General features: G+C 38.8%; 1 protein-coding gene across 2 annotated transcripts in view; it reads right to left on the reverse strand.

Annotated features, from left to right (window-relative positions):
* LOC150099887 (maspardin-like) overlaps positions 1-27,552 on the reverse strand; it is a 174,028-nt gene that overhangs the window by 22,956 nt on the left and 123,520 nt on the right. For both annotated transcript variants that reach the window (XM_090402446.1, XM_090402445.1), the window contains exon 7: positions 14,713-14,820. In XM_090402446.1, the coding sequence (XP_090258572.1) occupies positions 14,713-14,820 (108 nt within the window). The remainder of the gene's footprint in view (positions 1-14,712; positions 14,821-27,552) is intronic.

The following is a 27,552-nucleotide window of genomic DNA, read 5'->3' on the forward strand; positions in this document are numbered from 1 at the left end:
TGATGTCTCCATAACTGAGACGAAATAAATATTAATTTTAATCATTTCCCATTCAGAGTTTATAGTTGTATACCCTCTTTTGAAACACCCTGTACTTTGAGATCCCAGTTTGCATTCTAGGATACCAACAGGTCTTTTGCCCATGTGTTTCACTTAGTTTTGTATTGCCTTTGTGTATCTTACAAGTCTCATATTGTACTCCCTGATGATATCTCCATAACTGAGACGAAATAAATATTAATTTTAATCATTTCACAGTGCTGTTTCACTCCATTAGATTTCTAACGTCAGTTTCTCTTAGCATTTAAGCCTTAACACACAGCCAAGGATGCAGAGGCAAGTGACAAAAATGGTGGGTGGCTTTTGGAATGCTCCGTATGACAACAGATTAAGGATTTGTGAGTTGCAAAAGTTGGTTTAAAAGACAAAAAAGAGACAGCATATGACAAAAACATTTAAATTACCTAATGGATTTTATAGGATTAATACAGTAGGAAATATTTCAGCACTTGGCTAGAGAAGCAGGACAAGAAGTCATCCTTGGAAATTGAGCAAGAGTGTGTGTAGCAAGGGTGTGTGGATTAGATTTTTCACTCGGTACATGAATGGAATGAGTTACCAGTCAGCTGCGAGTACTTTGTCTATTAATGGATTTAAGGAGAGGTACAACAGATATCATGCGGATAGTTTGGGTTTCCCAAGATGAGTTTTTGGACTCCATGGATGTGTGTACAATAATAATAATACAGTAGAAGCCGCTTATTGTGATCGCTTTGGGATAGTCACTTTTCGATAACAATAACTGGCAGATGACATTAAACAAAGGATATAAAATATTGCATCATTTACTTCAATTTATTGTTACAACTTTTTATTGTATTGTATAAACAACTTTTTAATAAGCAACAACATAAAATTTATTTTAAAAACTTATCTAGTGTTGCTTGTCATGTGTTTGAATAGTAGTAGTTCATGAATAAATTGCTCATACTCATAATGTCTTTTGAAGTTTGTTGACATTGACATTGCTACCCAATTCTCGCATGAACTTCCCTGTGATAATAAACTTTAAAACCTCATATGATGCCTTGTCACATGGTTGAATTAAGATGTGGTGTTCGAAGGCAAGAAGTTGTCTACTAACAAGACAATTTTTCGCTTTAATTTAAGATCCCACTTAACCAACTGTTTGTTTCTTGTGTGCCCCATCCCCCGCCAATTTCCCCCCACTCATCCCCCTTATGACCAGTTGAGGTTGTACCCTCCAGTGAGGGACTTCTATGTATTTTTGACTGTAGACTCATGTGTGTTCATGGAGGCTGGTTTTTCTGGTCTGCAGGACGAAAAACACAAGTTTCCAAGAGGGGAAAAACCTTCTACATCTGTAGAAGTTTTTTTGAGACTGGCTAACTCACCATTAGTCAAAAGAGACCAGATAAGGGTTCCTCACATCATAAATGGGAATCTAATCCAGGTATTTCCAACCAAAGGCCTTTGTTGTGTCGGAAAAAGTGCTGATTCACTTTTGATGAATCATCCTTTTTCCACCACAACATAAGGTAACATCAAAAAGGATGGATAAGGACATGCTTATGCCTCCAGATGAAAATGTGCCTTTTTATGACTCAGAACATGTATATAATCAGTTTTAGTGGATATTAAGTAATGTTAGAGAAGCCCATAACTTGAATAGAGAATGTTTGCGAATTATTTAAGATAGGAAATCCATGAAAAAATGCTAAAAAGATGTATACAAGTTGATACAAGTATTAGGCCATGTCAAAGACAGTTCGGAGCTGCGGTAACCAATTGGCCATCGCTGTGTGCATGACGACACCACCAAGAGAGGGCGTTGACTTGAGGTATATAGGTTTCGGCACGGATTTCAATCGCTCTCTTATTTGTCTGTTCCTGGTTTCATGAAGGGAGAGCTGAATAGCCGTGAAGCTTGCCGCCATGCGCAGCAAGAATTTCCCCTTGCTGTACGTGCTGCGTGGATCGTAGCTACAACTAAAATGCAGCCAGAGTTCCAGAAGAAAGGGCCACTGGTGAACCAACGCCAGTGTACAAGTCAGTGAAAGAGTGTTCTTTTTAAGTAGAATAAAACAATAGCGGAGATGCCATTGAAGCATATACGGTGAGGAGATCTGAGAATCTAGCTAAGAAGGTCCTAAATCTACCAGATAAAGCAAGAACGGTAAGCTGAAACCTTTTGTATTAAGATAGAGTAACCAGAGAGAAATAAGAAACTGAACATTGAGGAAATAGCCAATTCCAATGTTGTGTTTAAAGAACTGTCTTCCTTTGGACATTTTGTCTACACCTAAGGAACAAGCGGCATCTTAGGCTCAAGCTGAGCTGGAAACTGAGGCTTCGGACTGTTTATATTGAAAAAAGGAAATTAATGTTATTATGTTAAGTTTAATTTTGAATGCTAGCTAAAATTCTGGGGGGGGGGACAAAGTTTGAACATAAGAAGGAATGTTATCTCATGTAAAATTTGCCAGACGAAACACGTCTCATATAATCCATGCCAGGATTGTAGAATAAGCCTGTATATGTGTGTATTTTCTATGTATGATAACTGAGCAGCTCAATAGAAATTAACAGAGTCTGAGAGTAGATATATAAGATAGAGCATGATTTTGATAGTATAAGAAATTATAGAGTAGAACCCTTTTGGATGTGATAACTTAAGAGGGGGGGGGAAGCTCAGACTCTTTAGAATTGAAAGTTTGACTAAAGTGTATCTCTATGTTTTGCCAAAATAAATGTATTTCTTATGTTTAAATCAAATGAGTCTGACATGTTTCTGTGGATTGAATTACCGCTTGAAAAATCATGAACTGTGCATTAGAGGGAAATCCATTAGTAACTAAAGAAACGGGACCACGACTGCAAACCTCTTGATCCCTGTATTTCCTTTCAGTAATTTAAGATTGTATATCAGAATTCAGTTGCCAGCTGGCGCAGTCATAAAATAATTACAAATTTGTCGGCAAACGAAATAACTGATAATAACATAAGTATGATAAAAAATAAAGGATAATAAAAAATAAAGTTTAGACGGGAACAAAAAGGAATAAAAGGAGATATAACAATGGCGCAGCAGGTAGGATGTGCTTGAAAATTTAATGTGCACAACAAGTTGGTCTCAATCCCAGAAACAGAACTCAGTAGTGAAATCTTGAATCTAAAATAAAGTATTAATCTAAGAGCGTAAGTATGTCCCTACCTGATATAGCTTAGGTGAGTGACACAGATTTTTTTAGAACCATGAACTCTAAACAAATATGCTCCAGATTCTCAGAGGAAAGTAATGATGATGATGTAGAATCCTTCCTCAGCTATATGGAAAGACTAAAAAGGGCAGCGAATTGGAGTGATCCACAACTCTTAACATTAATATGTAGTGGACTAGATGGGAAAGCAAAGAAACGTTGCACTCTTACCAAACACTAAACAGAGCAGTAACATTTAAAGACTTTAAAGATGCTCTAATATCGAAATTTAACAAAAAGAGAGGAATTGAAAAAATACTTAATAAATTTTTCAAATGCCTACAAAAAAAGGGGGAAAGGGTAACCAATTTCTTTAACAGACTAACCAAACTTGCCCACAATATAAAAACCTCCACACATGACAAAGAACATATTGAATGGCTCACCTTACAACAACTGAGAACAGGTATCTTACCTGAATTGCAGGAGAGCATATACAAAAAGGAAATAAATAGCCTTGAAGAGTGCTATGCAGCCGCCAGTGAGAGAGAAGAAATAATGGCAACCATTGCTCAATCCTCTAAATACAGAGAAATGATAACTGAAGAAAGGCACAGTGGAAAGGGTGAAGCCTTTGAAAGTCAAAACACAAAAAATCATGAGACCATACACCACCAAATACAGAGCACCAACACAACTGAGGCAAGCCTTGAGGGGAAACCTCACCTTTGTCCAGGGTAGCATAGAGGGAACACAATGTGAATTTCTCCTTGACACAGGAGCACACATATCTATCATCCCACACAACCTCTACAAAAAGCTTGACATGTCCCATAACAAAACACTTATTCCCCTCCAAACAACTCACAAAATAATGAGAATAGCAAAGGTCGAGCTGCAATCCTCCACTAAATTGAGAGCAAGATTATCCATCCCCTGCTTCCCTATTGATTTCACCCATGACATAATAATCCTCCTAGAGATACCTGATGACATCAGTAATCAAGTCATTTTGGGACTAGACTTCCTAAAGTTAAACCAGTTCACCTGCAACTTTGGGACCCAGTCAATATCTCTTTGTGGAAAGACCCACCACCCCAAAACCAACCCTTGCAAAACATCGCACGAAAATAAGTCACTTGAGACTAATTTGATATCTGCTAGGGAATTTGAAGAGAAGCAGATCACTTGAAAGGAGAGGATGATGAGCAAATCCATAAGTAACCACAGCTCTAATCAAACTATAGAAGAGATAAGACAATATTTTTTGACACAGCATACAAATTGCACCCCAGGGTCTTCACTGAGGGAATAAGCACCCTCACCTGTACTAATGCCGTAGCGCACACTGTACAAATAACCTCGACCTCACCAGTACACGTAAAACAATATCCAACCCCCCCTCAAACACACAAACAAATTAGAAAAGCTCATGGAAGAATATGAGAAGACAGGCATGATTGAAAAGTCAGTATCCCGTTGGAACAGCCCATTCATACTGGTCGAGAAAACAAACGGTGACCTAAGATTTGTTCTTGATCTAAGAGAAGTGAACAAAGTCATGAAACCCATTGATTTCCCAGTGTGTACATAGAAGAGCTGCTGTTTGGCCTGGAAGGGGCAAAGGTCTTCTCTAAACTTGACCTGAATTCTGGGTACTACCAGATCCCCCTCAGGAAGGCAGACAATATTTCGCCTTCACCACGAAGTGGCAAAAGTACCAATTTTGTCGACTTTCCCAAGGGGCCCGAAACTCGGCTATGAGCTTCCAGTGCCTCATGAATGGACTTTTGGGCAAAGGCGTTTTATGCTTCCAGGACGACCTACTGGTATATTCCACCACCATGAAAGAGCACACTGAGATCTTACTAAACATACTAGATAGATTGGACAAAGCCAGGTTATCACTAAAATGCTCGAAATGCGATTTCTTCCTTGACAAGGTAGAATATCTCAGACACATGATCACCGGGGATGGGATAGCACCCTCATGTAACAACGTGAATGCCATTTTGGATGTAAAAGCCCCACCACAATCAAGCAGGTTAGGCGGTATATGGGGATGGTAAACTTTTACCGAAAGTTCATCCCCCAATGCTCCGAGATAATGAGGCCCATAGTGAACCTGACCAGGAAGGGAACGAAGTTTGCCTGGAAGACAGAGCAGCAGGAAGCATTCCATGCATTAAACAAGGCACTGACTACTGCCCCTGTTCTCATTCACCCTAAACCTTCTATCTTGCCGTCGATGCATCCAAAGACACTATTGGTGAAGTACTCGAACAAAAGGAACAGGATTCATTCAAACCTGTTGCGTTCATTAGCAGGAAACTATCCCCTTCAGAAAAAAATTACTCTGTCATTGAGAGGGAAGCTTTGGCCATCGTATACAGCCTCAGGAAGTTCCGTCACCTATTGTTAGGGCAAGACATTGTCCTCAGATCTGACCACAAACCTCTGTCCTTCATGTCATCCATGAAGGATAAAAATCAGAGAATCGTGCGCTGGGCATTGGAGATGCAGGAATACAGAATGGAGGTCAGCTACATACGGAAAGGCTAACGTAGTAGCCGATTACCTATCCCAGTCACTGACACCCCATCCTGAAGATTTCTGGATGGGGTGTCAGTGACTGGGATAGGTAATCTCTGTCATCCAGGAATCACAGAGAAGGGAAGCACCCGAGAAGCAATGTCAGACCTGGGAAAAATTTGACATCATTCAGGCACAGAAGGCTGACCCGGTATGGGGACCAGTTTATAAGAAATTGCTAAGTGAAAGAGGCAGGCACCAGGAAAGGGGAACCGGTGACAACATATTCATTGATAGTGACAGTCTCCTAATATCTAGACAAGGCGTCACTGGGAGATGGAAAGAGAAGATAGTTGTGCCCGAAGCCATGATTCCTTGGGTACCACACACGTTCCATGATAATAAATTAGCTGGGCACCAGGGAATACATAGAACTTTAAAGAGGGTGACGGATTGGTACCTCTGGAAGGGAATGAGATGCGACGTGGAGGCATACGTCCTCTCATGTAATCTCTGTCAGAGGAAATCCCCAATCACTGGTTCAGCCGTTCCCGCTCCCCTTGCCCTTTCCAGGACGTGGTCATGGATATTGTGGGACCACCTCCCACCACGTCAAGAGGGAACAGATACATCCTAGTCGTCATAGACATGTTTTCCAGGTTCCCTGAGGCCGTAGCCATGAAAGATCAGAAGGCCATAGCAAATATGCTGTTTGAAATGATTTTCCCAAGATACGGGACACCTGAGACCCTACTATCTGATCAGGGCACCAACTTCACGGCCGAGGTAATCCTACAGCTGTGCAACTCATTAGGGATAAAAAAGATTTTTACCACACCATATTTACCCCCAAGTGAATGGCATGTGTGAAAGGATGAACCGCACTCTGAAACTCACCCTAGCAAAAGAACAGATATCAGAGTGGGATGTTCGGTTACCTCACACCCTCTTCGCATGTAGAACTGCCCTTCACTCAGCCACCAGGGAAGCGCCCGCCATAATACTGTACGGATTTGAGCCCCTCTTCCCAAGTGACTTCAAAAGCTCCAGGGCAGAAACAGGCTTTCCTGACATAGATGAATACTTAAACAACCTCATAAGAGACAACAAGTTAGCGTATGATTCAGTAGCAGAAACCAGTGAAAGTTGCTCTTTCCGAGCAAAATCGTATGCGAACAAGCTCAGGAAAACCAAGGACTTGAAGGAAGGAAGCTTAGCTTTAATGGATCAAGGTTTCAAAGGAAAGGGAAAGTTCGGTAAGAGTGCAATTGGACCGTTTGAGATAATTGAGAAAATAACGCCTGTAACTTTTAGAGTCAAAGAAACCAGCCCTCGTGGTAAGATCACCATTATACATGCTGATCGCCTCAAGTAAATACAAAACTAGGCCAGCAAGACTAGTCTGCTTTGGTGATTCCTCAGAGAGAGTCTTAGGAAATGCAAGAAGCAGGAGGGGCCAGAACAGACATAGGCTCAGAGAAAACTCCCATCCAAACTCGTCCCGCAGCAAGGCGCGACCAAAGGAAAACGGAGGTCACAAAGCAAGGGAGGAGGAATTTCCCCAAGACGAGTATTCCCCCTTCTTCGTGAGACATAGGGAAGCTCCAGGTATTTACTTGTGGAAATAACATTAATCAGGGGAATCATGATGGGTTAGCTGAGCCAGGTGAACAACCAACACACAGATACATGCTTAGGAGTAGGCAAGGAGGCCAACCTTTTCCCAGAGAAAGGAAGGGATGTTGCTAAAATAAAATTTTCTCGTAACTTCGTTAAGAAAAATTTGTAATAAGGGGGGGGGGGGGACTTTGTTGTGTCGGAAAAAGTGCCGATTCACTTTTGATGAGTCATCCTTTTTTCCGACCCAACATAAGGTAACGTCAAAAAGGATGGATAAGGACACGCTTATGCCTCCAGATGAAAATGTGCCTTTTTATGACTCAGAACATGTATATAATCAGTTTTAGATATTAAGTAATGTTAGAGAAGCCCATAACTTGAACAGAGAATGTTTGTGAATTATTTAAGATAGGAAATCCATATAAAATTGCTAAAAAGATGTATATAAGTTGATACAAGTATTAGGCCATGTCAAAGACAGTTTGGAGCCGCGGTAACCAATCGGCCGCCACTGTGTGCATGACGACACCACCAAGAGAGGGCGTTGACTTGAGGTATATAGGTTTCGGTGCGGATTTCAATCGCTCTCTTATTCGTCTGTTCCTGGTTTCCTGAAGGGAGAGCTGAGTAGCCGTGAAGCTTGCCACCGTGCGCAGCAAGAATTTCCCCTTGCTGTACGTGCTGCGTGGATCGTAGCTACAACTAAAATGCAGCCAGAGTTCCAGAAGAAAGGACCACTGGTGAACCAACACCAGTGTACAAGTCAGTGAAAGAGTGTTCTTTTCGAGTAGAATAAAAGAATAGCGGAGACGCCATTGAAGCATATACGGTGAGGAGATCCAAGAATCTAGCTAAGAAGGTCCTAGATAGAGTAACCAGAGAGGAATAAGAAACCGAATGTTGAGGAAATAGCCAATTCCAATGTTGTGTTTAAAGAACTGTCTTCCTTTGGACATTCTGTCTACACCTAAGATGCCACTTGTTCCTTAGGTGTAGACAAAATATCCAAAGGAAGACAGTTCTTGAAACGATTTTTTAAAGATATAAGATTCATGGAAGAATAGGAGTAAAATAAGATTGACACAAAAGTCATATTTCAACAAATGTTCTTTGTCAAATTTTCTTCTGATTAACCCTTAAAGTTCTTAAGTGCAATAAGAACTTTATTTGAACTACTGTATATAATTCAGTGAGCATTCTAATATAAGAGGATATCTTCCTAGTTTGAAAATGCCAACTACACCTACTAGGTGGTAGATGATTTGTCATAGCTGGTTAAACACCACTATTTTGCTTACTGGGGACCCTGAAGTGGCTTTGCCACATTTGGTTCTCAGGGAAGGGATTCCGGTTTTTTTCATCCAACCATAAATCTTCCAGCATGCCATATGAGTAATACCCAACAAGAACATGCCAAATATACTCTGAAGACCTAGAATCTCTCCAAATCTTCAAGAGAATAGCAGAGAAGTTCTGCAAACTGGCTGCTATATAATGCACAGATTGAACCTGATGGTAATGTGTTTGAGAGGCTTCCAAGATGAGCTGTGCATAATCTCACTGACAAATCATGCCTGGAAGAAAGCTAGGTCATCATATGAGAGAAACAGTGTCGAGGCCACATATGGCACAGAGACTGGATACTCTTTCTCTCTCTATAAGCGACATGTATGAGAGAGTATCTCCTCTCACAGAATGTTCTGCTTTTTTTCTTAAGTTTAAAATACCCCCCCATCCCCCAAAAGCTCAAATTACAAAAAAATTTCTCCTAACTGAACAGCTTAACTAATGTGCTATATCACCTCCAGACATTCAAAATCTGACTTGTTTTTAACCAAATCCTAAATCATTGCTCCAATAAGCATGGTGTCAGAACTACCCTGCATAATTCCATCTACTACAAGGGTGGTACTTATGCTATACTGTGATTCAATATTCCATGCCAGAGGATGCATCATCATCAAATTCTTGATATGTATTCTCAAGGGGTGTACAGGATACTCTGATAGCTACATACAAAAAAGTTTAGATTATTACTAACTTCCTATCGACACTTTTCCTCCTAATTAGTCTGTTCTCTGCCAGGACTCCAAAATTGTCATATCTTTATACTGTGGACCTCTAAGGCACTTCCTACAGTATCAATCCACCTACCTCATGGTCTTCCTCTACAACTTTTTTCTGCCATCTTGGAATTAGACACCTGCTTTGCTAATCTTTTCCATTCTGTTTAAGTGGCCATAACGACCTGAAATTAGCTTGCTCACTCATTCCTGAATGCTAAGAATGTCAAGTTCATTTTTAATATTATCATTTTGAATATGGTTCTGCCACTGATACCTTCTGTTGACATCCCTAATTTTTTTCATTACTGTCATGTGTAGTATCCAGTCTTTGATCAATTGTTTTACTTCTAACCCAGCTCTCAGATTCTTTAGTTAAAACTGTCTTGAACCTGGTCTTGTATACTGCTAGTGCAGTGTTCAGCAGCCTAGCCATGTTTTTAGTGCCCTTGGCAAATTCCTACCTAAGGGACTTATAGTATGATGATTTCGATAATTGGTAAAATATCCTGCTAATGGTGCCTTTGGCAACTGCCCCAATCCTATGCAACTGATAATGTTCTGACTAATTTCTCTCATATTCCATATAAATTTATTCAGTTGACTTTCTATTGTCTATTTCCATATTTAATCATCATCATCTTCTTTATACCCTCTTTTACCTTGCGGTGTCGAGGGTCCATTGATCATCGGACCTCAATCCGTTTACAGGATAAGGTGGTCAGCCCTATGCCGCGGTATATCCTATGATCTGTAGTGTTAAGTTCTCAAGGCCAGTTTGCCTGCTGTGCGGGATGAAAAACCCGCACAGCAGGCAAAATAAACTGAGGAAAAAACTCTGCTGTCCACGCCCAAGACTGGCTAATTTGGCTATGGCTGAGAAAGATCCTTCAGCTCCTCACGTTACCGATGGGAATCGAACCTAGGACACTCCTTCCTCAGGCATATGGTTGCATCGCAACCATATGCCTGGGGAAAGAGTGTCCTAGCCTAATGGCATAATGGTTATCCTAGCCTAATGGCGCGAGGTTAGCCTAATGGCATAGCCACTAGGCTAACCGTGCGGACAACCGCGGCCTCACTTAAAATTGCACAGAATAAATGAAAGACTTTACCTCTTCTATAGGCTCTCCATTCAATATGTAATTGAAGTTTTCTATGTTCTTACCTATTTTCAAAGTTTTTATCTTTCATAAGTCATTAGTCAATTTAGTTAGGGAATCCTGCCAACTAGTACTGGATTTATTTAATAGTGTAACATCATTATAAAGTAATATTATGGCTTACACATGTAGAAAAAATAATATAGAATTTTATTTAAAACCTCCAACTTTGTGCACTATTGACACTAGACACAGAGTTCTTTGGATTCAGACTAAACTACTTCATTCCAGCAAGTTCAAATGTGATCATATTTTCCCAGAAACATGTGAAATTCCACAAAATCGTCTGAACCTGAACCAATCAGACTGCATGTCGATATCCAAGTTTTGGGAAATAACTGTTCATTATTTATTTATTTTTTTTATATCTATACAACTTTTTACAATTGTTCCTTTGGACTCTAATAGTGTAATATCAGGTACTTCAGCTGTGATCGAGACACGAGCTAATATGTTCATGAATTATAACTCATTATTGTGATTCATCTTTTGAATGTAGTTAACAGTCTGTCTCCCTGATGAAGTCCAAGTTAACGCTGAATGAAATATATTGGAAATTTTAAACAGAATTCTATATATATTTTTTGCTAAACGTGTTAGCCGTAAACTTACTTTATAATGTTGAGTGCACACGTCCCATTAAAGCAGTTTCTCAACCTTTTTTGGATCGTGCCCCACCTCAACATCTCAAAGATTTTGATGCCCCCCTCTAATATAATAGTCAGTCAAATTCTGAAAAAGTATAATATAAATATGTACATGTACATTTTCTAATTGCCCCCAAAATATTCAAATTGCTCCACGTTAAGAAACACTGCATTAAAGGTATTAATTAGTTCATGATGGAGGTTTAATGGAATATTAACATCACTGAGAAAGGATTAAAACTAATTTTAATGCTTCCAATATTTTGTCTCCGTCATGGAGACATCTTCAGGGATTACAAAACCTTTTTGTAACAACACACACAAATACAATACACTAGTGAGTGAAACTAAAATCCTATCTAGGTGGTGCACCCTCTATGGGCATTTGCAGGTGGCCTAGGATGTAAAGAGGGATCTCTGATAATTAATGTTTCCCAAATTTTAGGAAGTTTAATGCAACCATGTTTGTTTAAATTAGGTTGATTCCTGAGTGCAGAAGCAGATTCAATGAACAGTCTTTCTTTTTTGAATTTACAATGGTGGAGCATAGTGGTTTTTTCCCCACTGTGTGTGTGTGTGTGTTGTTACAAAAAGTTTTTGTAATCCCTGAAGATGTCTCAGTGACGGAGACAAAATATTGGAAGCATTAAAATTAGTTGTAATCCTTGCTCAGTGCTGTTAATATTCCATTAAACCTCCAAAATGAATTCTTCACAGCATTTAAGCCTCAACACACGGTATTAATTACTGTAACATCATCTTCATAAAGTAAACATAAGAGTAATCCCCAATTTTGTTATCAGCTTTAATGTCACTTTCCTTCATAATGTGATCTATATAGATGATGAATAACAGTGGAAACAATGTGCACCTTTGTTTCACAACTTTGTCTCAAAGTTTCTTCCTGTATCTCTGTCAATTCTAAATGCTAACTTATAATGCTTTTCTCTGGGCACCTAGTCATATGCCTTTTCCAGATCTACAAAACTTAAATACTTTTCTTAACCTCTTTTGAAGTATGCTTGCATAAATCCAGTAGGGAAATTTCTCTGTAATTCTCGCACTGTTTTAATTCCCTTTGAAAGCTCCAATCATCTAGGATTCAACCTTCTAACATCTGAATTATATACTACAGCCACTGTAAAACTTTCATACCTTCGCACATGAGCACAGTGGTGTAGAAACACTATGGCACTGGAACAGTTGCCAACAGGACCTGTGTCAGAAAAGTGCCAGTGGCAGGATATTTTAACAGTTATAGAAATTATCACATTTAAAAAGGCACATAGTTATGAATTTGCCTATGGAACTAAAAACACAGGTAAGCTGCTGCCTGAGCATTTCTACCATTCGAATATCGTCTACTCCAGCTGCCTTCCCACATTTCTATGATGGCATTTTCTACCTCTGGTACTGATATATATACTGTAGATTACATTTCTCTTGAATATTTTCAAGACCTATAGAAGATGACAGAGAAAGCCTAATCTTGAATTTCTCTTTTCTACCTTCTATGGCTTAAGATTTATTTTCTTCATTATGTATCTTACTACTGTCTTACCATTTCTCCAATTCTGAAAATCATTTGGACTTCATTCATATATTATGCTTGAGGCATGATTTCCTGCAATCCAAATTCCCTAACGGTAAAGTCATCTTCTTCGATGACTTAATGTCCACAACTCTAACTGGCTCCCTTTTTCTAATTCCACTGACCAAGATGGGAGAGAAACAGAGGTATACTTCATAAGCAATGACCTCAAGGGGGGAAACAAAAATTCGTTTCTCTTTTTTTACTTCTCTTTTCTATGGTCAGATTACTGGTTCCACTGTTACAGAAGTTAGCTATGTTGAAATGAAGGTCTCCACTCTGTTCAAAATTAATATCTAATACTCAAGCTATTTGTGTGTGTGTGTACACACACTCAGGCACTTAAAAAAAAAAAAAAAGAAAAAAAGCAGCTTATCATAAGTGGTTCATTCTCAGCCTACAATGAAGCTAGCAAATCCATCTTACAGGGCTAAGTCCAACACAGAAATGGCTAAATGTAGAAACTTTTCACATGTGTCAATGGTACTCATGCCTTCTAATTCCTTGCAAAGGCTGTTGAGAGCAACTTTTGTCCATCTGTGCTTCCACCTCTTTATCACCCAAGTTGTAGTACTAAAATATCACCTAACGATAATATTCATCTCCTCGCATCATTCTTCTCGTCCAACTCCAGAATAAAAGGAAATTACTTAATTCTTTACTGGAACATTGCATTTCATGTCTGTTATGGCCTCAGATACAAAGGCATCAGAAGAATGTTGAACCTGGATACCAAAAATACTTCTGGTTCTGACTGAATCCCACCAATTCTACTCAAGAGAGTGTATGCCTGAAGTAGCACTGTTCTTTATCATCTATACACTATATTATACTCAGCTAACATCCATCTTACACCATGGAAGCAAACCTATATACAATCAATACCAAAAAAAAAAGAAAAAAAGAAAAAAGTGATAAGTATCTGCCTTCAAACTCAACCTATTGCTCTCACCCTAGCATTGTCTAAAGTAATGGAGATCATTAACAGTCACCTTCTTTGATACCTGGTGAACTGTCGACTAATCAGCAACCACCAATGTGAATTTTTCCAATCAATCAATCTATTGCCCTTACCATTTCCCCAATTCTGAAAATCTGAAGGCAGATTTCTATCACCTTGTATTCTGCTAAATGGAGACTTGAAGCAGTACTATTTCTTATAAGGGAGTAAAACATAGGTCAAACTTTTCAAGGATGGTGAAATAATGCTTCACAGCTTTCTTCACAAAGAAAGCTAAGTTATTACATCCAAAGGAAGCATAAGGAATCTACTTGTGTAAAACTGTTTTTTTTTTCAAAGGCTCCTCTGTTTATTCTGAGGAACATAAAACATGCATCATATATCACAAATCTTAACAATCTGGCTGTACAGAACATGATGTCTCTATTAAACAAAGGATACTCTGGAAAAACAGAAAAATTCTGCTTAAAAGTAGATCCCTTATTATGGAATAGCTTTAAAAGAAAGTTGTGCAGCTGCTAATCTATATTTATCTCCCTCATGGGAAACAATGCTTCTTCTATCTGATAAACTCTAGTTTTAACTCGAGGAATTTATCGACTGTTACTGTACCAAAGTTGCCATAACTCTGTTAAACTTTTTTCTGTTGTGTAGTACATCATTTCATGTTTCTGTACTGATAATGCCTCTGATATACATGTACATGCAAAATTCTACTCATAAAAATTTAATTTCATGTAAACCATCCAACTTTTATTCTATATATTACACTAAACAAATATTTAAGAAGCTATAGATATTGAGTTGCTTATATAGAGGCGTTGGAGCGATTCAAAGTCGAACATTATGAACCTAAAAGTCAAGTACATTTTTAAATTAGTCTATTCAATAATATAAGAAATTCAGAAACTTACATCAAGAACTGTCATTAAAATGCCTTGTAATTTCTGGGGTTCCACATAGCAATTCATACAGTTGAGGGTTAATCGTGATGCTAACTCAGACTGCGTGAGACTTTCTAACTGAAAATTAAAATAAATGCCAATTCACTACATGTGCTCTTTTTAAAATAAAAAATATTTAAAAAAAAATAAAGCAAATAGGTAAGCTCAGTTAATGCCACGGGAAAACTAACATAAACAATAAAACTTGCTACATATTAAACTGATCAACTGTTTACTGTGACCTCGAGGGAAGTGTGAAATTCATTTTATACATCAAATATTTGAAACCTCAAAAGTCTGGTCTGGCACAGCATAGTATTGATACTATACACAGTATTATTACTATTATTATTATTATTGTTCTGGGAAACTCCAAGGAGTCAACAGACTCATCGAGGGAGGCCCTAACATCATGTCAAGAACAACTATTCAACATTCACACAGTATCTATCATACCTTCCCTTGAACTCATTCACGGTCGTAGCACCCACAACAGACTCTGGAAGCTTATTCCACTCATTTACCACTCTCCAAGTAAAGAACCTAGCTCTAACACCCTTGTCAACCACGTTCTTGCCCAGCTTCCATGCATGGCCCCTAGTCCTCCCACCATCAGTCATATTTTCAAAAATATCTTCTGGATCAATCTTATAAAAACCCTTCAGTAATTTGAATGTCTCAATCATATCACCCCTCCTTTGCCTATCGTCCAATTTCTGCAACCCACAAATCTTCAACCTATTCTCATAAGGTACATTCCACAGACCTGCTATCATCTTGGTCACTCGTCTCTGGACCCTCTCCACTTCCTCCCCATCACGAAGAAACCCTGGTGCCCATAGCTGGGCACAGAAGTCCAGATGGGGTCTTATCAAGGCTCGATATAGAGGAACAACAACTTGTTCGTCTCTGCATGTTAAAGTATTTTTCAGAAGCCAAGTGATTTGGTGAGCTGTTTTAGTTACTTTTGCAATGTGCCCCCTAAACTTCAACTCCCTATCCACCAACACTCCCAAATCCCTGGCCTCATCAATCTCCTGGAGTATGGTTCCACCAATGCGATATACTGCTGCTATTCTTTTCACCCCAAAGTGCATAACCTTACACTTTGCCACATTAAATTGACATCCATTTTTCCTAGCCCAGTCCTCCAAACTATCCAAATCATCCTGTAAAATTTTGACATCCTGTGCACTCACAATTGCTCTACCCAACTTTGCATCATCAGCAAACAAGTGAACACTTCCTCTCAGTTCCTTTCCAATATCATTGATGAACAAATTGAAAAGCAGTGGTCCAAGAACAGAGTCCTGTGGCACTCCACTAGTCACAGGACGTCTTTTAGACTCCACTCCTGAATAAACCACTCTTTGATATCTCTCCTTCAACCACCCTCCTATCCATCTCACCAACCCTATATCTATACCCATCTGCTCCAGTTTACTGATTAGGGTTCCAAGTGGTATCCTATCAAAGGCCTTGGCAAGGTCCAGTAGTATCACTGTAAACCCATTACCCCTATCCAGTTCAGCCGTCACTGTGTTATAAAACGTGAGCAAGTTACTGAGGCATGATCTACCCTTCACAAAACCATGTAGTCCCCTATACAATATCCCATTTTCATCTATCCAATCCTGTATTCTTTTCTTGACTAATTTCTCTAAGACCTTGACATTGATTCCTGATATGCTAATCGGTCGGTAATTTACAACAGCAGTCTTGGAACCACCTTTATGCAGTGGAACTATTTTCCCCTCTTTCCACCCGCTCGGGACTAACCCAGACCCGAGACTCAAATAAAACAAAATGGTCAAGGGTACTGACAATTCTTTAGCTGCTTCTCGTACAACACGAGCTGGTATACCATCCAATCCCACAGATGTATTGACATTGAGGTTATGCAATAGACTACTCACCTCCACTTCATTAACCACAATTCCCGTATAATCTACTGGTACATTCGTTTCTGCAATGTCACCACCTGGATGATATACTTTTGCAAAGTGCTCACTCAGTAACTCAACTATCTCAACTGATTCAGTTACCTCCCTACCATCGGCATTCTTTAAAATCAATCTGCCATGTACATTTTTCCTTTTACTTGCTACATATCTAAAAAACTGTTTAGGATTCTCTTTAGCCTGCATGGCCAATGTTCTTTCATAATCCTTTTTTGCTTTTCTTACCACACTCGTCACCCTTCTGGCCTGCGCTTTATACCGTTCATGTGCCTGCCAGTCACCCTTCTCCTTAAATTCCCTCCATAGTTGTTTCTTTTTTTTTGCAGCACAAGCTTAATGGTGTTATTCATCCATTTAACCCCTACTTGATTTATTATTCGGACTCTAGGTATACAGTCAGCCATTGCTTCATGCAAGCACTTCTTAACTACCTCCCATGCACTATCAAATTCTAGTCCTTGCAGTTGTACATGCCATGGTACTGAACCAATCAAACTCCTAAGCTTGTCATACTTTCCAGCCCGATAATTACACATGTACCCTGTCTTAATTGAAAATTCTACACCTTTAGCCACCTCCCAAGTTAAGACCCTATGATCACTCTCACCGATTGGTGGCAATGTGGTCATATTTGTTACAACCAAATCCTCAGATGTAATTACTAGGTCAAGCACTCTCTGACCCCTAGTATTTTCCATTACATGCTGTCGCAGATAGTTATCCCTTAATAACCGCATAAAATCCAGTTCCTTCCTACAGTGTGTCCTCTCCTCACTCCAATCAATGCGACCATAGTTGAAATCTCCCATAATAATCACCCTCCTTCCACCCATTTCTTCTATTTGCTTGTGCATACTGTCACCACCATCTTTTCCATCACCTGGTCTATAGCAGCATCCAATTGTATATTTAGTTCTGCTAGCCACAATCTCACACCAAATGGCCTCAAATGTGCTCTTTTCTCTATCCTGCAATTCAACTTCTATTCTCCTTGGCTGGAGCTCGTCAGCTATCATCAACAATACTCCTCCCCCCATTTTATTCTCTCTGTCATTCCTGAACACACTATACCCATCACATTCAATCCCACTAGTTATATCATCTACAGTCAGCCATGTTTCACTAATACCTATAACCTGTGGTCTGGAAGTGCCAACCATGGCCAAAAACTCTTCCTTCTTGTTCCCAATATTCCTAGTATTAGTGTACATGAATTTAAGACCTCCATTAGCCCCAACCCTACCTTGATGCCTTATATTAACTATCACACTCAGATTTGTTGTCCTTATTTGCTCTGGCATATTATATTCATTCTTACATTCAACTGCCTCCATAAGGACTGTATATCTATTCCCCCCCCCCCCCCTTAACAAATCTAGTTTTCCTGAATTTGCATATCCACTACATTCAGCAACACTCTCTCAAGTCTTCTTAAATTAACCATCCGTAACCATTCAAATGCAAGCCATCCATCTTATATAGATCCTTTCGCCCATCAAACTCACTCCACACATCCACAAATTCCACACCACTCGTCATACATAACCCACGCATAAAGTCATTCGCAATTATGGCCCTCATTTTAAACATTTCACTGTCATTCCGTGGCAAAAGACTAATCATTCTAACTCTCTCACTCTTTTCTTTTGCTACCTCAAACAATTCATTCAGGTCTTCTATCATTTCCATTTTATCTCCTTTCAAATAATTCGTACCTGCCACAACAATCATTTCTTTCACCCTTTCCTTTTGCTCTCTAATAGACTCAGTTACGTCCTTTATGGTCGCACCAGGTTGGTACGATTTTGTCAAATCCTCTACTAACACACCTCGTACTAACGAGTCTCCATACAGCACTCTATCCTTCATTTTGTTCATGTTCACATTCATACGTCTATTTTTCCTGTCATACCTTTTATTATTGGTTGGTTCATTCAGTCTACATTTTGTTGCACTCTAGCTGCTGTTTTGCTCTTTCTATCGCACTATTCAACAACGCGATCTCACTCAATGCATCTATCTCATCTTTTTTATTCTCTGAGAAACCATTTATACTATCATTCACACTTTCTACATTCACACTCTCACAATTTTCATGTACAACCTTGACGTTTCTTGTCATATCCCTATTTCCTTCATTCTGAAGGTTGACAAAAATATCACACTCACGATCCGAAATACACTTCAATTCCTCATTCTCCCTACATTTTCTACACACATTCAATCCTTTATTATCATCTAACCACACTCCGACCGCACTCCGCAAAGCGTACATTTCACAGCTAGTACACTGATTCATTTCTTTTATGCTACCGTTCTTTGATAATGATGGCGAACCATCATTACTGGCCGCCATTTTCCTTCGCACAGGTGCCATACTTATCTCTAACGTGTTTTGTCAAATTATACGTTATAACACACCAAAAACAGATGCACTAAAATACGCAAGGCAAACAAAACAAAACTACACAATATTAAGTAATTTGTATCGATAACTGAAAATGATACTTATCTTATCTGGAGCTTGCACGAACACTACACATTACGAATTCATCTAGCGGCGACTTCCCGACATAGATTATGTTATAAAACACTTTAGTAACATTAACTATGCTAATAAAGCTCCAATAATATACCAAAATTACACACTTAAGTCCATTAAATTGAATCCAAAACATCAATAAATCAACAAAATACACAAATCTCTCAGGAGCTCTCAGATAGCACGTATTCTGTGAGATGAGGCTCATCTCTTTTCCATAGAAGCAGTTCTAAATATCAACACTTTTCAAAGAAAGTTGTGAAACTGGCATAACCTGAATCGGCATGATTGTGTCTCTTCCACAAAGATTTGAGATATTCTCATCTTAAGCAAACATCAAAAAATTTGCTAAAAACACAATTAGGGTTTATACAAAAACCGACTTTCAAAAAAAAAACTGGCTTTCAAACTCCAGCATTTCCATAAAAATTGGTTAAACCAGTTTTTGAATTTTCACAAAAAAAAAAAAAAAATATATATTTATTTAAAAATTTTTCAGTTTATTTAATATTTATGGAACTAAAAAAACATAAAAAACAGGCAATGACAATCAAGGAAAAGAAGGAGTAGACATAGTATTCAACACAAAATAAGAGGCTAATCTTCTTGAATGGCAGGCAGTCCAAGTAGAGTTATGTGGGCGAATATCAGAATGGGGAATTGGACAATGAGACTTATTTGTGAAGAAGGTTCTACTAAGGTAGAAGTGGAGGAATTTTTTGATGCTTTACAGAAAGCAACTGACACAATGAAAAAGGAAAAGTTGGTCCTTGTTGGGGATCTAAATAGCAGAGTAGGAAATGATTGTCAGACATACAAAAATATTTTGGGAAAATTTGGAGAAAAGAGTAAAGCTAATAATAATGGCAAATATCTGTTGGATTTCTGCTCAGGACATGGACTGGTTATTAATAAAACCATGTTCCAACATAAAAATGTGCACAAATTCACATGGAGAGAAGAGGCAAGGAATAAGAAAAGTCTCATTGACTATGTTTGAATGGACTTGGAGTGCGAAGACTGGAAAAAGTGTTGCTGAATGAAGTGAAAATGGATGTGCAGAACCAGTGAAACTAGAACTACCAAGGATGGGGGGGTAGTGGATATGCAGACATCAATGAGACAGCTGAGTGTAAAAATGTATATAATGTACCTGAGCCAGCACTAAGGACAAAAAATGGGAATGGGACAGTTAGAATAAGGCATCAAGATAGGGGTGGGACAAAGGGATCACTGCATTTCATGTATACTAATGCCAGGAGTATTAGGAACAAAAAGGAAGAATTTTTGGCCTTGATTGGCTCTTCCTGGCCACAGGTTATTGGCATTAGTGAAACATGGCTGACAAAAGATGATATAGTTAGTGGGATAGAATGTGTAGGTTATAGTATTTAGGAGGAGGGGTGGGGTGTTATTGGGGGAGGGGTGTTATTGATGATAGCTGATGAACTGCAGCCAAGGAGAATTGAAGGTGTATTGCAGGATAGTGAAAGGAGCTCATTTGAGGCTATTTGGTGTGAGATTGAGACTGGCAGAATAAAATATACAGTTGGGTGCTGCTATAGACCAGGTGATGGAATAGATGGTGGAGATAGTATGCATAAACAAATTGATGAAATGAGTGGAAGGAGGGTAATTATTATGGGGGATTTTAATTATGGTAACATTGATTGGAAGGAGGAGAGGACACGTGAGGAAGGAAATGGATTTTATTTAATTATTAAGGGATAACTATCTGAGATAGCATGTAATTGAAAATACTAGGGGTGTGAGAGTGCTTGACCTGGTAATAGCATCTCACAATTTGAATGTAATGAATATGACCATGTTGCCACCTATTGGTGAGAGTGATCATAAGGTCTTGACCTGGGAGGTGGCTAAAGGTGTGGAATTTTTGATTAAGACAGGGAATATGTGCAATTACCGTGCTGGCAAGTATGACAAGCTTAGGAGATTGCTTGGATCAGTGCCATGGTATGTACAACTGCAAGGGCTGGACATCGATAGAGCATGGGAAGTGGTCAAGGAGCATTTACAGGAGGTTATGGCTGATTGTATACCTAGAGTCCGAATAGTAAAACAAGTAGGGGTTAAATGGATGAATAACACCATTCAGCTTGAGCTGCAAAAAAAAGAAACAACTGTGGAGGGAATTTAAAGAAATGGGTGACCTACAGGCACACAAACGGTATAAAGTGCAGGCCAGAAGGTTAACGAGTGTGGTAAAAACAGCTAAAGCCGATTATGAAAGGAAACTAGCTATGCAAGCAAAAGAGAATCCCAAACAGTTCTGTATATGCTGCAAGCAAGAAAAAAACTGTACATGGCAAAATGATTTTAAGGAATGACGATGGTAAGGAGGTCACTGAACCAGTCGATATAGTGGAGTTACTGAGTGCGCACTTTGCAAAAGTATATCATCCAGGTGGTGACGTTGAAAAAATGAAGGAACCATTAGTTTATACGAGAATTGTGATGAATGAAGTGGAGGTGAATAGTCTATTACAGAACCTTAATGTGAATACATCTGTGGGATTGGATGGTATACCTGCACGGGTCTTGCGTGAAGCAGCTAAGGAATTATCAGTGCCCTTGACCATGTTGTTTAATCTGAGTCTCGGGTCTGGTTTAGTACCGAAGGCATGGAAAGAGGGGGAAAATAGTTTCACTGCATAAAGGAGGATCCAAGACTATGGTTGCAAATTACCGACTGATCAGCATATCAGGAGTTGTTGTCAAGGTCTTGGAGAAAGTAGTCAAGAGAAAAATACAGGAATGGATTGATGAAAATGAGATACTGTACAGGGGACAGCATGGTTTTGTAAAGGGTAGATCATGCCTGAGTAACTTGCTCAAGTTTTATAACAGGGTGATGGCTGAACTGGATAAGGGAAATGGGTTTACAGTGATACTGCTGGACCTGGCAGAGGCGTTTGACAGGATACCACATGGAATTCTAATCCGTAAACTACAACATATGGGAATGGATATAGGGTAGGTGAGATGGATAGGTGGGTGGTTGATGGAGAGATATCAAAGAGTGGTTTATTCAGGAGTGGAGTCCAAAAGACGGCCTGTGACTAGGGTGCCACAAGGTTCTGTTCTTGGACCACTGCTGTTTAATCTGTTCATTAACGATATAGGGAAGGATCTAAGTGGAACAGTTCATTTGTTCGCTGATGATGCAAAGTTGGGGAGGGCGATAGTGAATGCAAAAGATGTCAAAGTGTTGCAGGATGACTTAGATAGATTGGAATTCTGGGCTAAGGAGAATGGATATCAATTTAATGTGACAAAATGTAAGGTTATGCATTTTGGGGTGAAAAGATTAGCAGCAGTATACCACATGGGTGGAACTGTATTCCAAGAGATTGATGAGGCCAGGTACTTGGGAGTGTTGGTGGATAGGGAGATGAAGTTTAGGGGCCACATTGCGAAAGTAGCTAAATCGGCTCATCAACTCACTTGGTTGTTGAAAAATACCTTAACGAGCAGAGACAAGCAAGTTATTGTACCTCTGTACCGAGCCTTGATAAGACCTCATCTTGACCACTGTGCCCAGATTTGGTCACCTCGGTTCCTTCTTGATGGGGAGGAGGTGGAGAGGATCCAGAGGCGAGTGACTAAGATGATAGCAGGTCTATGGAATGAACCATATGAGAACAGGTTGAAGATTTGTGGGTTGCAGAAACTGGTTGATAGGCGGAAAAGGGGAGATATGATCGAGACATTCAAATTGCTAAAAGGATTCTATAAGATTAATTCAGAGGATATTTTTGAGATCAGGACTGGTGGTGGGAGAACTAGGGGACACCTATGGAACTTAGCAGTGGTGTTAGAGCTGGGTTCTTTACTTTTAGAGTGGTAAATGAGTGGAATAAGCTGCCAGAGTCTGTTGTGGGTGCTATGACAGTGAGCGAGTTCAAGGCAAGGTATGATAGATACTGTGAGAATGTTGTATAGTTGTGTGGGCATGATGTTTAGGGCCTCAATCGATGAGTCTAAGGACTCCCTGCAGTAGCCCGAAAATAATAATAATAATAATGTTATTGTTGATAGTGATGTTTTCTCCCTGGTGCAGGACACCAGAGTGTACAAAGGATTTGAAATTGATTTCATATTGAAAAGAATAACATGTAAGAAAGTTTTAAAGCGAATAAAATTTAAGCTGCTCTCAGATGTGAACTGTAGATTAAAATACACAAAGATTATTGAAGAAAAAATGAAAGAGTTTGAGAAGAGGAATCAAACCTTGGAGATTCAGTGGCAAGCTTTGAAGAAAGCCATGATTGATTCAGCTAGTGATGCATGTGGTGAAGTTGTCTGCAAGGATAAAAAAAAATCAGAAATCCATAGTGGCCACAGGAAGTAAAAGAGGCAGTGAAGGAAAAGAAGAAAGCATATCAAAAGTTCCTCCTGGCAAATAAGTCAGCTTGTGCTCTTAGAGAATACAGAGACAAATGTAAGAAAGTGAAACACTGTGTAAAACTAGCTAAACAAAAGTCATGGTAGGACTTTGGCAAGAACATAGAAAATAAATATCAAGAAGGTGGCAAAATATTCTGGAGGTTGTTGAAGAAGCTTAGGAATGGAGGAAAAAGTGCTGTAAAAGGAGTTAGAGATGATAAAGGTGACATGAAAACTGGAGAAAAAGATATCCTTGAAGTATGGAGAATTACTTTGAAAAACTGCTAAATGAAACAAGCAGTGGTGACAGCACAGTGGTAAAAAACACTAACCAGGCATGCAGTCAGGCATACTTGAAGTAGAAAAAGCCATCAAATGCTTGAAAAGTGGAAAGGCAGCAGGAGTAGATGATATTCAACCAGAAATGCTGAAGTATGGTGGTATAAAAGTCTTACAGTAGCTGCACAGCATAGTTCAGAAGGCCTGGACAGAGAGATGAATTCCTGATGATTGGAGTAGAGCTCTCATAGTACCCATATATAAAAAGGGAAATAAAACTGAATCACAGAGATATTTCCCTATGAATGTTCCTGGCAAGATTTATGCCAGTATACTTGAGAAGAATTGTGGAAGAAAAGCTTGGTGAAGAACAAGCTGGATTCAGGCCAAATAGAGGCTGTCAGGATCAGATCTTCTTTACGACAAATAGTTGAGAAAGCATGAGAATATAACAAAGATCTGTATTTAAGTTTTGTAGAACTGGAAAAGGTATATGACAAGGTGCCAAGAGAGAAGCTATTTAATACGCTACAGTTATATGGTGTCAATGGGGCATTATATAAAGCAATACTTAGTCTTTATTTGAGTTGCAAGTCAGCAGTTAGAATTGAAGGAAGTACAGGAAGATGGTTTAATTTAAATCTGGTGTGAGACAAGGATGTACATTATCCCGTTTGGTATTCATTATCTATATGCCTCACATTATGAAGTAAAGTGGTATTAAACATGATATCAGAATTGGAGATGTTAATGTCAGCTCTTTGCTTTATGCTGACGATGTTATAATTCCAAATAAATCCGCAACAAGTTTGCAAGATTCCCTGACTACACTGAATAACTGTTGTAATAGATATGGTATGAAAGTAAGCAATAAAAAGACAAAGACAATGAAAATAGGTAGAATCACTGAAAATGTCAACTGTGTCGTGAACGGAGAACCTGTGCAACAAGTAAAACATTTCAGCTACTTATTATTATTATTCCTGACACCTCCAAGGAGTCCGAAGACTCATCGCGGGAGGACATCTTCAACTGTCTCTACACCTTACCTCTACTACGAATCAACGCCATCTACCGCCCATCTCCAACACCACCACAACTAGTAATTTTTGTCTGTAAATTGCGTGTGTTCTGAAGGGCCGATTTGTATGTATGCGGGATGAAAAACCCGAGTTTCAGGGAGAAAAAACCCTGCTACCTCCGTATGAGATCGGCTAACTCACCATCGATTGAAATCGACCAGATAAAGATTCCTCCCGTCGCGACGAGAATCGAACTTTGGTCTATTCCAATCGAAGGGCGCAATGTACCGTCGTTCTTCCAATTGCGCTACGGAGGCACAATTTTTAGTGAAGATGGTAAATTAAACATGGAAATAGACAACAGAATCAACCAAGCTGGTATGGTAAGAAGTCAACTGAATAAATTTATTTGGAATAAAAGAAAAATTAGTCAGAACACTACATTAGCTGTATACAAGACAGTGTTCAAACTAGTTTCAACTTATGGAGCTGAGAGTTTGGTCAGAAGTAAAACACTTGACCAAACACTAGAGACTGCAGATATGAGAGTCCTGAGAAAGATTATAGGCATGAACAAATGGCATCAATGGCAATATCACATTAAAAACGAGGATATTAGGAAAGAACTTGACATTGTCAGCATCCAGAAATGCATTAGCAGAACTAATCTCAGGTGGTATGGTCACTTAAACAGAATGGGCGAGGAAAGATTAGCAAAACAAGTGTTCTCTGCTAGGTTGGCAGGAAAACGACCCAGAGGAAGACCAAGATATAGATGGATTGATACGGTAGAAGTGCCTTAGATGACAGAAATATAAGATCTGATAATGTTGGAGTGTTGACAAGTAATAGACTGATTTGGAGGAAAATTGTAGATAGGAAGTTAGTAATGATGTAAATTTTTCATGTAGTACTATCATATCTTGTACACCCCTTGAGGGTACATGGCAGGAATTTGATGATCATGATGAAAAAAATATAACAAAATAAAATATACTGCATACAAAACCAAACAATAATATAAAAACCTAAAATAACTAAAATCCATACAAAATATAAATTATAAATTTGTATTTCATTTAGTACTTTTCTTCAGGAAATATAATTTCAAAAAACAAAAAAACTGAACGATTACTTAATCTTGTTCTTATTCTAGATACAAAATTGTCTGAAATAGAAAATGCTCTCTCTCTCACTGACTACTGAACTTCGTTTTATTGTTTTTAGGTTATCAAATAATAAATCTAAATTCTTTGTTCTTTTATTCCTCATCTTTTCGTGGTGCACCCTGTTGGGTATCTACTTGGATACTGAACAAATGAGGATGGGCTGGCAATTTGTGATTTGGCCGACCAAATTGTATTCTTATTGGTTAAACCAATATAGAAAATGATGGTACAACATGACAAAATTTCATGGCGGCTGGGGCGTTGCCCGGTTAAACAAGGCCCCTGTTGTTTTCGCCAGGGAATCAGGGCGAACAATGAAAAGTCAGCTAGTGGAAGAAATCTGAAAACACACCCCAACTCAACATCACCAGAGTTAAAGTTCAGTAAAATCAACATAAGAAGCCTGAATTGCAAAGAAATGGAGCTAACTGAGAAATTAGATAAGTACAAGATCGACATAATAGGGGGGCGACTGAAATGAAAAAGACAAAAAAAACTGGTGAGATTTTCCTGAGCAGTAAATACAAAATGTTATATTCAGGCAATGACAATCAAGGAAAAGAAGGATTAGCCATACTATACAACACAAAATACGAGGCTAATCTTCCTGAATGGCAGTCAGTCTCAAGTAGAGTAATGTGGGCAAATATGAGAATGGGGAAATGGACAATGAGACTTATTTGTGCCTATGATCCCACAGAAGGTTCTACTAAGGTAAAATTGGAGGAATTTTTTGAGGCTATAATAAAAGCAACTGACACAATGAAAAAGGAAAAGTTGATTATTGTTGGGGATCTAAATAGCAGAGTAGGAAATGATTGTGAGACATACAAAAATATTTTGGGAAAATTTAGAGAAAAGAGCAAAGCTAATAATAATGGCAAATATCTGTTGGATTTCTGCTCAGGACATGGACTGGTTATTACTAACACCATGTTCCAACATAAAAATGTGCACAAATTCACATTGAGAGAAGAGGCAAGGAATAAGAAATGTCTCATTGACTATGTTATTGTTGATAGTGATGTTTTCTTCCTGGTGCAGGACACCAGAGTGTACTTTGAAATTGGAAGCGATCACTATTTAGTCTTGAGCAGGATGAAATTGAATTTCATATTGAAAAGAATAACATGTAAGAAAGTTTTAAAGCGAATAAAAGTTGTTCTGCTCTCAGATGTGAACTGTAGATTAAAATACACAAAGATTATTGAAGAAAAAATTAAAGAGTTTGAGAACAGGAATCAAACCCTGGATATTCAGTGGCAAGCCTTGAAGAAAGCCATGATTGATTCAGCTAGAGAGGGATGTGGTGAAGTTGTCTGAAAGGATAGAAAAATTAGAACTCCATGGTGGATACAGGAAGTTAAAGAGGCAGTAATGGAAAAGAAAAAAGCATATAAAAAGTTCCTGGCAAATAAGTCAGCTTGTGT

This window comes from Typopeltis vanoorti, chromosome 13 (genome assembly GCF_054136105.1).
Source record: "Typopeltis vanoorti isolate ZY-2024b chromosome 13, IOZ_Tvanoo_1.0, whole genome shotgun sequence".
Classification (NCBI taxonomy): domain Eukaryota; kingdom Metazoa; phylum Arthropoda; class Arachnida; order Uropygi; family Thelyphonidae; genus Typopeltis; species Typopeltis vanoorti.